Here is a 16,634-nt window from a genome sequence, read left to right as displayed (position 1 = left end):
AACTTCTTCTCATACCCTATGTAAAGGAATCTTCCACTGTTTTCTTTCGGGTTCCCAACAAGCCATTATCCGCTTGTTCATCTCCTGATAGATTATCTACTTTCCGAGCTGCTCTAACACTAATTAGTTAATCCAAATCAAAGATAGAGGGCAGCTCGGGGGTCGAATTTTTATATTGACGAGTAGCAGTAGCAAGTGACACTACATCAAATTATTTTGATAATATTGTACGAGTAATTGGTACTAATATCATTGATAATTGCTTGTTATGTGTGGTTGACGTTTGATTATTAGTTTTCGTAGCAGGGGTAACCAAGCTGTGAGATGACTGTTGATGATTGTTGATTGATCGATATTTGATCAATTTTTGTTTCGTTTTGTTGTCCATAAAGCTGACACTAGTGTTAATTTGATTCTTCAGAATGGCTGATTGGATATTGAATTGTGATTAATTACAGCAGCAGGAGAAATTAAATTAGGTTTTGAGGTGATCACTGATGACTATAGATTGTTCAGTGGTTGGTCAAATTCTTTTTGTACTGTTATTGTATTAGCTGAAAATTGCTAATTATTTGTTAAAGGGTTTTGTCTACTTCGTGTATTAAATTTTTTATGATAGTAATTTATTGTTGCTAAGGATGATAAATCAAATTCTAAGCTCACTGTTGAAAGATTGTGCATTGTCTGTTGTAAAAAACTTTTCATTTTTTAGTGGTACTAAGTGTGAGAGTTTTTTTGAATTAGTTGTTGATATTTGCTTGAATGCTGTTGTTGAAATTTTTTGTTGCTCCGTAAGTGTTATGAAAGGAATTTGTCACGATATTTAAATATCACGGCAGTCTCGCATTAAGTCAGTGAGCAACAGATGGCAGCACACGCTGTTCACACGTCTCACCATATGTATATTATTATAATTATTTTGTTTACATCTACGATTTTGTTTTAATTACTGCGTTTTTATTATATAAAATATTTCTTAGGTTTAAATTACTGTGCAATAAGAAAAATTTGCTGATTAAGTTAAGCATATAATTGGATTTTTAGAGTGCCGAGAAAATAATTATGCATTTTATTTATATGCTTATAATTATTTTGGTTGGTTGACGTATGCGCGTCAACGCAACAGTTAGCATTTGTTGAATGAGTAGCCTGCTGGTGGGAAAGCTTTGTATTGAAGTGAATTCTTTACGTTAGAAATTTGGTAGCCTTGAAAAAGGCCGGTTTGGTCTTGAAATAGACTGTAGAGTTTTGTATGTTTGAGCTTGAAATGTCTATGTGAGTTTCGATGATGGTCCTCAAAAGAACCGCTGGTCTAGATGAGTAGTCTTACGAAAGACCCGGAGGTCTAGTCGACTAGCCCTGAAAAGTGCTAGCACAACGTGAGAGTTAGTTCTCAAAAGAACTAATGCTAGTAGAGAAGTATCTGTTGCCTATTCAATTTTCCGTACGCATATGATGAAATGCGTAATTATTGAACCCAGTGGATAGTGAATCAATAAGGGAAATCACTTAGTATTATTTTTATCATTGCCAATTATTGATTGAGATAAATATTTGGTTATTGTTCATTATTATTTATACGTATTAAATGTTATTTCATGGTTATAACGAATTGTATGCGACAACTAGTTAACTGGGTTTTCAATAATTACTTATGAGTTAATGTATTAATTTTTCTTGTGTATGCGTTACGTACATAATTGATTATTATTATTTGTTATTATATACAAGGCATTAGTATTATCAGTGCAGTAGAAATATTGTGCATATAAATTAATTATGAGTTATTTCATCAGCAATTACTGATTATTATTTGCAAATATTATATATTATTTACCAGTGGTTATTATTATTTTTGCGAATATTACATATTATTTACCAGTGGTTATTATTATTTTTGCGAATATTACATATTATTTACCAGTGGTTATTATTATTTGCGAGAACTGTTTATTTACAAATATTTACACTATTATTTTGCATTTAACATATTATTATTTACCAGTACTTATATTTTTTGAATATCATTTGCGATTGATATTGTTATCTACACGTATTCAAATATTATTTGCGCGTTATTATTGATATTGGTGATTTTGTGTACACCTACACCTATTATTTGTAAATGATTTATTATTATTGATTTCCGATACGCGATTATAAACGATTACTTTATTTATAAATTAAATATAACTGAGAAACAAATGGTCATCAACCCGGTAGTTATTTAATTTTGTCTATTTAGTGAACTGCCATCGTTTTCTTGCTATCCTTTTCCTAAAATCTGAAACTGCTCTCCTGTATCTTATTTTTATTTTCATTTTATTTTTCATTTTTATTTTATTTGAATATAATTTGTTCGTGGAAGTACACGAACTGGTGCCCAACTAGGTTGTCTAACCCAGCCTGAGCAGAGCTGAGTGTCCAGTGGAGATTTGAAATATCTCCAAGCGTGAATTTCGTTTTCGGTATTATTTTGTTTTGAGTTTTTTTCACCATCGAAGGGCCATAACGGTTATTTGACATCAACCACACTCTGCCGTGGATCGTGTGAAATAAAAGAGAACGTTATAAATTAAAGATTTTATATTACTACTTTATAGTACTTTGCTTTGAATCATTTTGAATCATGCTGTTGTATTATTGTTGCTTAAGAAACTAAACTCATTTTTGAGTAAACAACCGCAAAAATGTTTTATTGGTGTGAAAGAGTATTTATCTGTCATTAATACAAAACGAAATCTTGAATTGTTTGTTAGCAATTGAACTCAGCAACACCACCAGACACCAAGGACGCTGACCTGCGATCTTTTTCGTAGAACCGTAAATTTCTGACAGAACAAGTTTATTGCGTAGGTATGTATCCCTTTGCTAAGGAGTTATAGAATTTCAAACAATAAACATTATTTTTCAAATATATCAAATTTTGAGCTTCAATATCACCTAAATGGCTAGATGTACAAAAAAAGCATAATAATCCTTTTTTAAAGAGCAAAAAAATTCCTACAAAAAAATTGATTGTGCTTAATTTCGTATCTATGTGTTAAAGAGTGATAAAATTTTAAACAAAATCGCCAATCATTTGAACAAATCGAACTTTAGGTTATAATATATCTTAAGTGGTTGAATTCACTAAGAAAAAAAAACACAAGAAACTATTTTCGAGGAACGGTAACTTTCATACAAAAATTTTTATTGATTATAGCATTACGCTTATTTTTAAGCGAATAATTGCCTTTTTTTTTATCGTAATTACGTTGGAAAGTATCATTATTTAGGCAGAGTGAAACGGCACTGGCATTAAATTTTTTCTTTTTTTCAATCATTTTTCGCCCAGAAATAAATGATTTATGTCATGGCCAAGTAAAAAAATCTGATTCGGGAAATAACGGACACCTTAATATATATATGATAGAGGTCTGCAGTTGTGCGCGCATCACGGAAAAACTACTGGATAGATTTCAATTCCGTTTTCTAATTTTTATTTCTTAGACACTTGGCTCTTATCTACAAAAAAGTTATTGCGATATATTCATTTAATATAAAGTTATTAAAAGTTTAAGAAGCAAAGATTTTTATAATCACTACGTTTCCAGTGGTGTGTGTTTCCTTGCCACGAAGAAGTGGGGCAAGCGGTGTAGCGCGCATGCATAGGAGAGGAGTTCTTCTAGCTCTGTCTCATGATAAAGTTAGGGCTGACTGTTATGGGGCTGGCCAGAATATTAACAATTGACTCTACCCTGTGGTTTTACAACTTGCAACTTTTTTTTTTATGTAGAAAAGTACCAGAGAATAAGAATATTTACTGATGTTCTAACGGTAATAATGCTAATCAATGCAAAATATAGAGTAATCTACGCGCAGAGAAATTTTCGGTGAAAATTACCCAAAAAGTTTGATACTGTGAGGACATGTGGTCAATATTTAAATTTTTTCCCATGCACATTGTAAAATATTCTACTCGATAGCATGTGAATAAAGTGCAATTTTTACTAACAACATAGTAAAAATTTAGTTACTGGCTAGGTGTCCTGACAGTACCAAACTTTATGGGTAATTTTTACACAAAAATTCTCTGCGTGTAACATTACAAAATGCCCAGCGAAATGGGCGGGTAGCAGCTAGTATATATATATATATATATATATTGGATTATCTATCCAATGGTTTTATTCTAATTTACTGAAAATAAATTTAATTTTCTGGAGTATAATGAATGCTTACCCCTGCTGTGTTGCTGTAAGGTCTTGGCGCACCAGCTTCTCCCTTTTCTCCTTTGGGTCCCATGTTTCCTGGTATTCCAGGAGTTCCCGGTCGGCCCTATAATTATAATTTTTACCAATAAATATATCAAGGACAATGATTGTAAAAGGAAAAGTGGCCAATGGACGTACCTTGTGTATATTGCTCTACACATAGTAGCATTTGAATTAAACAAACATATCGTTTATAACTGATAATATCTAAATATTTAATTATTATTAATAGATTAAGATGTACAGTTCAAGATATGTAGTGTTTTGTTTCCGTTGTATTTTGTTATTGAATGAATAATATGTATTAAATTATTGTTTTCAATTTTTAGTTTTTAAGTCGTTGATGGGAAAAGAGAGAGACTGAAAATTGTCCACCTATCTATCTCGTCTCTATTTCATTTCTTTTGCTAACGATATAATATTAACGCATCAAAGCAAGTCCAACTTAATTGCCTTGAAATTATTAGATGTACTCTGAATTATATAAATAATTTATAAAATTTTAATTAATTGATAGTTAATTCGCGATCTATATGACATGATCTTGACGATATAAAATGACAGTTGAGATCGGATCAAAAAAGTTATTAAATTAATAATAATCAATGACCGTGACGGAGTGGGACTTTAATTGTCACGTAGCAGTTAATAATAATTTATTACTTGGATCATTTTGCCATTTTAATTTAATTAATCTATTTTCTAATTCCAAATTTGAATTTGAAACCCACTGCGTGCGTCACCACATCTTGTCGTACCAAACAGTAGACAAAAGGCGTTGGAGAGGGAGGCTACCACTCTAGCAACAGAGATCGGCAATACCATGGTAAATAAATGGACTAGGGTATCTTCTTCAATGACAGTCGAAATTGTGCTACTTGTTTCCCTGATCGCCGCCTTAACCGAAAGTTAACTTCAAGCTACGGCCGTTTCCTGAAGTCAACTTAAAATCAAATGTTGAAGAGCAAACAGATGTGGTTAAGTTGACAGTAGATTGTTTGTAACTTGAATTCCATGTGATTTCAAGTGTTACTGTCAGACAATGACGTTAAGTTGATTGAAAGTTTTATTTCAAATTGACGACAATTTTTTCTGTCAAATGACATTCAGATGACGGCAGTTGATTTGCACCAACTTACACCCAAGTATTACCCAGCCAAGGCTTGCCCGAAACTTGTCGTTCAGTTAGCCGAATGTGTTTTTCTACAGAACTTGCCGCGCAAGGTGTGGCTAGTAGGGATTATCTCTGGAAGGGGGTTAACGACAGATGGGGCTTCTTAGTGGTGGTTGATAATGTAGAGTAGGGACTTATATGATGGATGGGGAATATAAGACTGCTGATGTGGATACAGAGGACCTTGCTTGGAGTAAGTAGGAGGAAGATATAGAGTGGGGACATGGAATCGATAATGTATGTTTTGAAAGCTTGCATTAGAATAAGATAATATAGCTTTAAAAATGATAATGGAGATTTAGGACGAGGCGGATTAAAGTTTCATAATATGGATGAAAAGGGCCATGCTTGGAGTGGGGATACTGAATAAAGAAATTTTGAACTAGAAAAAAAATACTATATGGAATGATAGCGATTATTAAATCACTAGCAATCAGAGGACTGCCATTTCGAGGACATTCCGAAAGAATTGGAGATCTCTATAACGGTGATTTTTTACGATCGGAAGAGCTTCTTGCTGGATTTGATCCATTTTTAGTCGAACTTTTAAAGTTGTATGTGCACGTTGGTAGTAGCAATTCATCCTACTATTAGGAACAATTCATGAAAAAATTATATTACTGATTTCAAGTAAAGTATTAGAACACTTTTCTACTGAGGTGCAATCCGCTAAGTACTTTGGTATCAATGTAGATTCTACGTTTGACATTGCTCATGTCGATCAGCTTACTGTAATTTTATAATGTGTGCGTCAAATGATGAAATTGTTAAAAAATGTTTAGAATTTATCCAAAATACTATACACGAAGTTAAGGATAGTAAAAATTCTGTATTAAACTCATTAGAAAAGAATAGTTTTGATATTATGAATCTTCGTGGTTAATCTTACGATAATGCAAGGAATATTTCAGGCTTATATTCAGGCTTCAAACACAAATGAAAACAATTAATTTACTGGAGTAAACGAACCAATAGATTGACTGTTAAATAGGCTCTCATGTTTTCTAACCAAAATAAAGCAATAAAATATACATAAGTTATGATAAAATGAATTATTCTTATGCGAAAATGTTTAATTAACTAGTGAAAATAATTAAAATTTTGTATAACGTAGTGGTTGATTACAAAAAAGAAAAATTAAAGAAAAAGTCCAAATCCTCAGTAGACCGACAAAATCTCCAATAAATGGATACCCAATACCAGTAGATGGACGTTTCTTGCAAATGATATTTTCATCTTATAATGTATATAAAGAATTATTTAATTTTTTATAGAACAGCTTGTGTTTAATACAATTGATTAAAAGACAAATGTGAGATAATAATTTTCAAAATATATGTGGTATTTTTATTATCATCTTTTGAAATTTTTTACTTTTCCATACTAGGTAATGCAAAATATACGATAATATATTACGTAATATTAATTGATGATTTATAACCCTGATTGAGAAAAACTATTTGAAATGATTCAAAATAATTTGAAATGATTTAAAACAATTTGAATCGACTAATATATAGATACACACTTAGCATGGGTTAAAACGTTTTTCTTAATAAGGGTAATATTTATAAATAATTAATTATTTTCTTACATTTTATTCATATTAAAAAGAAAATCTGGACGTCGGTTGGCCCTGTGGGCCAGCCCCAAAACTTCCCTCTGTTTTCGAGCTTAAGGAGCTTTTGGAAAACAACCGTTTTTCAGCATTTTTTCTCCCACAATATTTCATTGACAAATGATTTGATTTTTATGTTTGAAAAGGCAATTGATCCGGTTTGATAAAGCCTAAAGCTGATCAGATTTTAGAATTCATAAATTCAGTTGTTTCAAATATATTCGCAAAGAACCGTTTTTTACCATTTCTATTTTCCACGATAACTCTCGAATAAATTATCCAATTGAGATGGCTAAAGCGTTAATCGACGCGTTTTATCAAGTTCTAGAGCTGAGTAGATTTTGAAGTCGATCGTATGAGTCATTTCTGAGAAATAAATCAAAAACTAAAAAATAAAAATTTTTTTAATTTCCCGCTAAGAAAATCGACGATTTTCAAAAATTTCGGGAAGTTATTGTTTTCACCCCGATTTTCGAAAATCGAGTTTTCATCAGATGTCGACGTTTTGAGGTCCTAGGAAGCTATTCTGACTATTTTCAGAATGATGTCCGAGTGTTTGTATGTATGTGTGTGTGTGTGTGTGTGTATGTTGTAAACTCTTTGTAACTTTTGAACTTATGGATCGATTTGGATGGTTGAGACGGCAATCGAAAGAGCTTGTTGGCCATCAACTTTCCTGAAAATTTCAGATTATTTGATCGAATAGACTCGAAAATATTTGCGAATTACGAAAAAAAAAATTTTTTTTTTTAGTTTTTTATTGATTTCTCAAAAACGACTTATACGATCGTCTTCAAAATCTAATCAGCTCTAGTACTCAATAAAACGTGTCGATTGCCACCTCAAACTTCAAAATCGAATAATTCGTTCGAGAGTTATCGCGGGAGAAAGAAATGGTGAAAAACGGTTTTTTCTAAATATTTTCGAAACGACTGACGCGATCGATTTCAAATTTTAATCAGCTCTAGAATTCAATAAAACGCGCCGATTGCCACGTCCACTATCAAAATCGATTGATTAGTTCAAAAGATATCGGCGTTGAAATGTTAAAAAATAACATTTTATGTTATTTTTTCCGGATAAATCATAATATAACGTACTAAAATGTGCCTGATATCATACCAACTCATTTTTTTTATGGTTTCTTTTGATCATATAATGTCATCGAACTTGGTTTTTAGTTTAAATCATATTATCAACAAAAAAATCGATAAAACGTAGTTTTTAATATTTTTATCGGATATTTCATCTTTTATTGTTTCTTATATGAGTCAAAACTTATTTAAGTCTTGATTTTGATCCCTGACATTGAGTTCTGCCTCAATACACTTATTTTACTGAACATAATCAGGAACTAAATTTTAAAAACCGCTTCATTATGAATTTTCGATTCTTAAATTTTTAAACTTCAGCATAACAGGTAACTTGTTAGAGCTTGAAAAGGTCGTAAAAAAACAACTGCATGTGATAGCATTTTCGAGCTCGAAGAGCTCGAAAATATATCTACACTAATGTTTTTGAGCTCTTTGAGGTCGAAAACAGCGGGAAGTTTTGGGGGTGGCCCGCAGGGTCAACCGACGCCTAGATTTTTTTTCTCGTAATTCGCTAATATTTTCGAGTCTACTTGATCTGATCAAATGGTCTGAAATTTTCAGAAAAGTTGATGTGATGTGCGTTGATCTGATGAAATTTCGATTTTCGCAAATCGGGGTGAAAACAATGACATCCTGAAATTTTTCAAAATCATCGATTTTCTTAGCGGGAAGTTAAAAATAAATAAATAAATTAGTTTATGTTAACAAACAATTTCATTTAAATGTTATGAAAAAAAAAAAATCAAAATTTACCAGATAAATTCAATGTCCATCTATTGGGTTATGGTTAGAAATTTGACTTTAATAGATGGACGGAAAATTTTCTTAAATATTTTTAAATTTATTAGTAGATTATAAAATTAATAAAATTGTTAATAAAATACGAACACAACCATATAAGCATATCTTATTATATTATTTATTTATATAAGTTATAACAAATATAGTTTACCGATTGTCTGTCCCATGCTTAGTAGTGGCGGCGCTTTTGAAGCAAACGTCGTCACGTCAAGTAAAAATAATTTTTCTTATAATTATAACATATATTAAATCGAAAAAAAAAAATTATTTTCTAGCATCAGAAATATATATAGTTGAAAAAAAAAATTTATTGTGTTACGTTTTCATTCTTAAATTTTATTTAATTGGTTATTAAAATAATATTCGTCCATCTATTGGGGGCTGTCCATCTATTAGTGTATTTACCCTAGAAGATTACGTTTCTTGCGCTACCCATTCGATAAATTTAATAGGCACTAGCGCAGCTGAATCTGTACCTGAAGCAGTTGATTTTTTTCTACTTTCAAGAACTGTATAATTTTTTAACAATATGTACTCATCGTTGAGAGGTTCTGGTGCAACATACTAATTTAAGACTCAAAATTTTTTCTCAAACTCATTGATCTGCTTGACATGATGCATATTATGATGTAGAAAATGATTGGTGTACAACAATTAAAGCATTGTACTTTATTGCAGGAAGCAATGACGAGAAACCAAGTACACAATCTGAAGCTATAAGATCGAAACAAAAATTACAGCATTTAGAAACAGTGACACTAGTTATAGTTTAGATTGTGATCTAAGATCGTTTTATGCTGTTAGTAAGAAACTTCAGGAATCTCGAGTTGATTTATAATCCATTGATTAACTCAAAGGTTTGTTGTCTTTCTTTATGTAGGGTATGAGAGAAAAAAGATTTTTAGAATATAAAAAAAAAGCTACAGTGCTGTCTGGTGTCTAAGATTACTATCGTTATGATACTCACCGCCGAAAAATCAGAAAACTTTAGCCAGACGAGTAGTGAGTAAATAAAAGAGCACCTGTTACTGGGCAAGAAAATTTTCATACTAGTACATTACGTAAGACATTGCAGCCCACTTTGAATGTCACCCGAGCAAGGTAAGGGTGACAATAACGCCGGATGCAATGTCTTACTACCCTCTCGTGTAACATATACCATTCTTTATCCCACCAAGATCGAAAGTTCGATGATGATAAAAATAATATATTGTTAATAAAATTAACAAAATTATCACAAAAAAATTAAGGACTGGGGGTGAAGCCCATGACGGTGGATTTAGGGCGGAGCCCGCCACCTAAAAAAGTTAATTTTTAATGTTTCAAAGATCGATCATTGTCTTTTTAATTTTTTTGTATTAACCGGAATGGTTATTTTATACGATTTTTTTTTTAAAAGCAGAAAACAAATTATCACATACTGTAAAATGACATAACGGTTAATTTAACTCAAGATTTTTTTATTTAATTCAATTTTCAAACATTACGATTAAGAATAGAATATTCAAATAATAAACACTATAAACGATAATATTAAAAAATAATTAAAATTATTACTAATTAATAATTGTCGTGTTTTTTTTTTTTGGTCACAATTTTGTAATTTTTTTTTATTGTGATTGGCATAATTATTGTTTATGATTATTTCATGAATTTTACATCTTTTTAATTTTAGTGATCCAGAACTGAAATCAAGCTCAGCTTTCTTCCTTTTATACCCGAGACCCGGCTTCTAGAATTTCGGCCTGGTGTGGGAAATTTCGGCTGCCAAGCTCCAATGAGATGGCTGGTTTGAGAGTAGAGGGAGTCGAATTATTGCAGTTCAATGAAAAGTCTAATTTGAGACTGGAGGGGATAGAGTTGCCACTGCAATGCTTCGAGATAGAATGAGTCGTGCAAAGTTGATGAGTTACGGTCTCTCTCCATAGTCCACGTGAGGTTAATGACTTACTTTTGACTATCCCTACCCCCCCCTCCCCAATTTTGCAACTATGAGAGGAATTTGAATCTTCTTCCAGCGAGTCATCTTGATGAGGAGAGATTGGCAGAAGGGTGAGCTTGACAATCGGTCGAGTTAGATTAAGGTGGTGGTTTTGACTGTTACTACTGACACAATCCATTACTACCCGGATGGAGCTTAATGACACGAGCGAGAGGCCTTCAGATGCTGGAAGCTGCTCGTCGGTGAGAAGTACTAACGAGCCACTTGAATATGATTTTGAACGTCCTGCCATTCAAAGACCAACTAATGAGCTAGAAGACATTCCGTTGACCATCTATCCCAGAATCATTGAAATCTTTCTTGAATTCTTTGTAAGTGAGACAGTCTTGATTCCGATACGGATGATGGAGATGGTTCTGGTATTGTAGTCAAGGCCTCTCCACGAATGAAATGACCTGGAGTTAAAGCAAAGATATCTTCAGGATCATCTGAAAGAGTACTAAGAGGTCGTGAATTGAGTACAGCTTCTACTTGAGCGAGGAGAGTGGAAAAATTTTTGAAAGTGAGGAGAGTGTCTGAGATGGTTCGTTGAAGATGACGTCTAACGAACTTGACCGCTGCTTCCCGCTTTCACTCATGTGAGGTGCACTAGGTGGATTGGCCATCCATTTGATGCTATCTTTGGCGAGAATGCGTTGAAGCTTTTGAAATTCCTTTGTCGATTTTCTCAATAAGTCCTTGAGAATAGCGTTAGCACCTTTGAAATTTGTGCTGCAATCACTTCTGAGTGTCTTGCAGAGTCCACGACGGCTGGTAAAACGTCTAAAAGCTTTGAGGAATCCTTCTGCTGAGTAGTCTGAGACGGCTTCTAGATGGATCACTGATGTAGTAAAACATACAAATACTGCGATCCAGCCTTTGAAGCTCTTTGCACCTCGTTCTTGAAACGTGTACAATGAAATAGAGCCTGCATAATCTACTCCAGTATTCTCGAATACTAGCGATGGTTTTCCCGAGAAGCCAGAAGTGAAGCCATGAGTTGTTGAGCTCGAACCTCATGTATTCGAGCGCACACGAGACACCTCTGAATAAATGACTTCAATGGAGCTCCGCCACCGATGATCCAGCAAATTTCTGATATAAGAGAGAGTCAACTGAGTTCTGCCACGAAAAGCTCTTGAGTGAGTATCTGCGATGGTGAGATCTGAGAGTTTACATTGACGAGGCACAATTGCTGGATGTTTTTTTTTCCTCGGTTAACTGAGAGTTATGAAGACGACCATCAAATCGAAACATGTCAGTAAAGAGTCATGGTAGCCCAATCCACCACAATGAGTGTTCGATGAGTCGAGAAGTACTCAAACCTCGAGAGGCGCAATCAGTTGGGTTGAGTTTTTCCGATGTGAATTTCCAACGAGCATGTGAAGTAACATCTTGAATCGCTGATACTTGGTTGTCCACAAACTCTTTTCACCTCATTGGATTATTTCTTACCCTTGCGAGAGTGACTGAGGAGTCGGTCCAGAGAGAAACTGGGACCTCATTGAGATTGAGTATGTTTTGAACATGTCTGACGAGATTTGCAAGAAGAGCAGCCGCTGATAATTCCAATCTTGGAACCGCGAGACGTTTAAGAGGCCACTTTAGTTTTTGAGCAGACTATGAGATAGACTGCTGCTGCCATTGCCTGCTGAGATGTGTCTGAGAACCCATGATTCTGTATTGAATAGGCTTGAGAGTGCAAATGTAACCACCTGGGTATCTTGATTGTCGAGAGTGTTTTGAGATCTTCGCCAAATTCAGCCTATTGATGAATAATGTCTGGCGTCAGTGGGTCATTCCAACTAATCTTTTCCAACCAGAGTTGTTGCATCAGAATTTTTGCGCTGATTACAACAGGTGCTATAAGTCCAAGTGGATCGAATAGCTGAGCCACTTCGCAGGCAATCGCGCGTTTCGTAATCATTTATTTGAATTAGACGTTTCCTTGGAATTAAAAAATGTCTCCATGAGGATGCCATGAGATACCCAGTATCTTTGAAGTAAGATCTTCGAATGAGTGAACAAGTGGAGCTTCTTGAGTAGATGCACTTGGTGCCAAAAATTAAGGATGATTGCTTTTTCACTTGTTGAGTGGTAAGCAAGCTGAGAGGCACATTTTGTTCAATTGCGTAGCAATGATCTTGAGTTGCTTAAGACTTTTTGCACCACCTGAAATGTCATCAACGTAACGACCTTTGAGAATCATATCCACTGCAAGTGGATAGTTATAGCCTTCGTCAGCTACTAATTGCTTCAGGATGCGACAAGTAAGATTTGGAGCTGACCGTGTACCATATATTAGTGGTTAGTTGATATTGTCATAGGGTGTCTTAAGGTGATGAGTCGACTGATTACCCAGGTTGTTGAGTGTCGTCAGTCACACACTATATGTAATCTCAATTGGATATAGTCATTAGCCACCACCTAAAATAAAAATACGAATAAGGATTGGGAAAATTGAAAAGGAATGATTCTCCAATGAAAATATTAGTCTTCGAATAGTAGGGGAAAACCCTTCCTGGTTAATTTTGACTTTAAAAAAGGCCACCGGAGCTGGCAAAGCTCAGTTTTGTGCCGAGCAAAATTACCGAAGGCGAAGCTCTGCTCGAACAGAGGTATTAGAAAGGCGGACACGCCAATTACCCTCTATTATAAATTAGACTTAAGCCGTAAGTTCCGCTACGTTGGCAGTCAAGGCATGACCTAGCGTCCTAGGACTAGTCAACTCAGGTTGCAACAGTCCAGAGTGGCGAGTTTGGAGGTAAATAGTTAGAGTTGAGGCAATATCACTTAACTCTACTATGAAAAGATTTATTAATTGTTAAGTTACGAGTAAGCAGTAGCTGGAGTTGAGGCGGATACGCCAACCCCGCTGTAATTCTGCAGCACAATAAATAAATTACAAGATCAGGCCCTTATCCGTACATGGCGAGAATCCGGTGGATTTACATGTTGGTCAGGGATACGGGGTAATACGCTGCTAGTCCTGAGAACTGGCGTAGAATTTACACTTTTGCGCGTTCAGATCTCCGTGAGTTTGCACCCCTGATAAATCGATTGGGAATTGTGTGGTATGTGTTTAGCGTTAAGAGAATTCGGTTGTATGAGAGTGAGTGGAACTGTGTAACATATAACAGCAATAAATAAATTAATTAACCGTTATAATATGATCGAATGTTAGAGTCTTTGTCTAACCAGAGTATACGCTGAAGGTTCCAATCATCTTTCTGGAGTTTAATTTGATGGAACATCTTGATGAAGTCCGTAATGAAGATGTATCTGTGTTGTCTGATACACAGCAATACGTCGAAGATGTCAGATTGAGTCTTTGGACCAGTGTGCACAATTTCACTAAGTAAGGCTTGATATGACGTTCTGCTCGACCCATTGAATACTACTCTAAGTTTGGTCGAAGTGCTCTGCTCATGTAATACTCCATGATGAGGGAGGCAATATACATGAGAAGGCCCTGGAGCATCTGATGGTACAACAACCATATGCTCGAGATCATATTCTTGGAGGATCTTGAGGTAGAGCTCCTTGAGAATTGCATCAGAGGAGAGTCGTTTGAGAAGACGTTAAAGGCATCGTTGTGCTGTTAATTTGGAATTGCGCAACAGTGAGACGTCTGAGTTGAGACTTAGTCGTACAATGTAGCAGCCTGAAGCATCTTGAGAATGAGTTGTTTCAAAATGCCCTCCACATTCTGACTCAGCTAGGTTGAAACGTGTTGCTGATGTGGTTGGTGTTTCCTCCTGTACCTAAAATTTTGTGAGAGTCTTTTGCAACTCGTCATTGCTGGTCAGATGAAGACCTCGTAAAGGTTTTGAGTGAGAGTCTGAAGATGCTTGACCCAGAACTGCCCATCCAAAAATCGCATGCATGGCCATAGGTTCAGATGGCCCCTTATGACTAAACGAGATGATTTGAGTATGCTTCTGAAATTGTCTGCACCGATGAGGATGTCAATTGGGCTTGGGTTTAGGAATTTTGAATCTGCTATCTCCAGTTTGTTCGTGTGATATCAGTCTTGGATAGTCACCACTGTCGATAGAACTCGAGTGATAAGACGAGGTAATATATGAGCATCCACCTGACAGTGCGCATGAGTTGATTGTAAATCAAGCGTTGCCAGAGTTGTTCCAGGTGAGGTGCTACCAACTCCAAGCATTGGAATTGTTGATGACTTCCTGAAAAGTCCAAATTGACTGGCGAGTATCGATGAGGTCAGTGTCAACTCTGAGCTTGGGTCTAAAAGGACACGTGCTTGATGTTGAGTATTATCTGGAGATAATATTACTGCCTTGCATGTAGTAAGTAGCATGGCAGCTCGTGATTGAACCGTTGACACTGGACGAAGTTCATTCCTTGCTCGCTTGAGGAGTCTTTGGTGAGATTTGGCTCTCCATGCTTTCCAAAGCCCTAGCTGAGCCTGTACGAAACGTTTTGAGCTGGTCATATGCTTGATCACAATTGAATTTCCCGAGCTTAACGAGTACGCAGGTCGAGAGAGACAAATAGATCTTGACATTGACGCAATTCAAAAAACTTCCCAGAGAACCTCCGTATTAAGATGACAGGCAGAGATGGACGATGGTGAGGAATTCCTTAAATGCTCACATCGGCTAGTGAGGCTCAAGCCGGAGGTTCCATAGCTTCCAATTCCGGAACACAAGAAGTCAGAGCAGCCTCGGCTTTTACAAAAGCTTGCATTGCCTCGTCATACCACTTCGTCTTGAAGTAGTTATGGTCGGATAAGGCGTCAGATTTTAAGGAGATTAGTTTCTCGTGATCTGCCTCGAACTTTTCCCAATTTCTTTTCAGCATATCAAGTTTAGCCTTAGCAGCATGGATGTTGATGGCTCCGATGACTCCAGTCTCTACTTCTGCAGCAAGAGAGGTGATGTAGAGGTGCCGACTCTCTTGCATGTTGAGCTTTCCTGATGAGTTGCCCGTGATGAGATGTCTTGAGATTTCAATCAATCTTAAACTCCTCGCAGTACTCCGTGCTCCGTAATGCGTTGAGTTTGGATTGATTAATTTCTTAGAGATGTCCTTGGCCTCTTAAAGGAGTTGCTGAGAAATTTGACTTCAACAGTGAACTATGTGGTTCGAAGGACCAAAAAATGTTCAACGAGGAGTCTGCCCGTTATATAGTAACTTTATTAAAGTGAATTTGTACGTTAGACTGATTTGGTGGCTTTGAAAAAGGATGGTTTGGTATTGAGAAAGACGGTTGAGTTTTACATTAAGACGTGAGAGTTTCAAAGAAGAGGTCCTGAAAAGCACCTTGAGATGATCGCACGTCAGGGCCTAAGGTCTTATTGACTAGCCCTGAAAAGAGCTAAGACATCGTTAGTTCTTAAAAGAACTAGTTGGAGTTGAAATGTCTGTCAACTATTCAAGCCTTACTCGCTTGAACAGGTGCTGATTTGTAGTAGATGCTTATAGCCTTGCTCGCTATCTGTAGAATATTCCGTACAGTAAGACTGGTCAGGAATGAACGCGTTGCCGCTCTCAGCTTCCCTCCTTTTATACACGAGAGCCGGCTTCTAGAATGTTTGGCGTGGAGTGGGAAAATTCAGCTACTGCGCTCCAGTGAGATGGCTGGATTGAGAGTAGAGGGGGTCGAATTGTTGCAGTCCAATGAGAAGTCTAGTTTGAGACTGGAGGGAATGGAGTTGTTACTGCAATGGTACACGCAAAG

General features: G+C 35.6%; 1 protein-coding gene across 5 annotated transcripts in view; it reads right to left on the bottom strand.

Moving 5' to 3' along the window:
- LOC103568657 (collagen alpha-1(XV) chain) overlaps nt 1–16,634 on the bottom strand; it is a 493,917-nt gene that overhangs the window by 149,707 nt on the left and 327,576 nt on the right. For 4 of the 5 annotated variants that reach the window (XM_053740819.1, XM_053740818.1, XM_053740817.1 and 1 more), the window contains exons 14-15: nt 4,395–4,409; nt 4,225–4,320 (exon numbers count right to left, since the gene is read on the bottom strand). In XM_053740819.1, the coding sequence (XP_053596794.1) occupies nt 4,225–4,320; nt 4,395–4,409 (111 nt within the window). The remainder of the gene's footprint in view (nt 1–4,224; nt 4,321–4,394; nt 4,410–16,634) is intronic. The other variant, XM_014440162.2, reaches the window with a different exon arrangement.

This window comes from Microplitis demolitor, chromosome 7 (genome assembly GCF_026212275.2).
Source record: "Microplitis demolitor isolate Queensland-Clemson2020A chromosome 7, iyMicDemo2.1a, whole genome shotgun sequence".
Classification (NCBI taxonomy): Eukaryota; Metazoa; Arthropoda; class Insecta; order Hymenoptera; family Braconidae; genus Microplitis; species Microplitis demolitor.
Note: the sequence above shows the minus strand (reverse complement) of the source record. Positions and strands in the feature narration are given on the sequence as shown.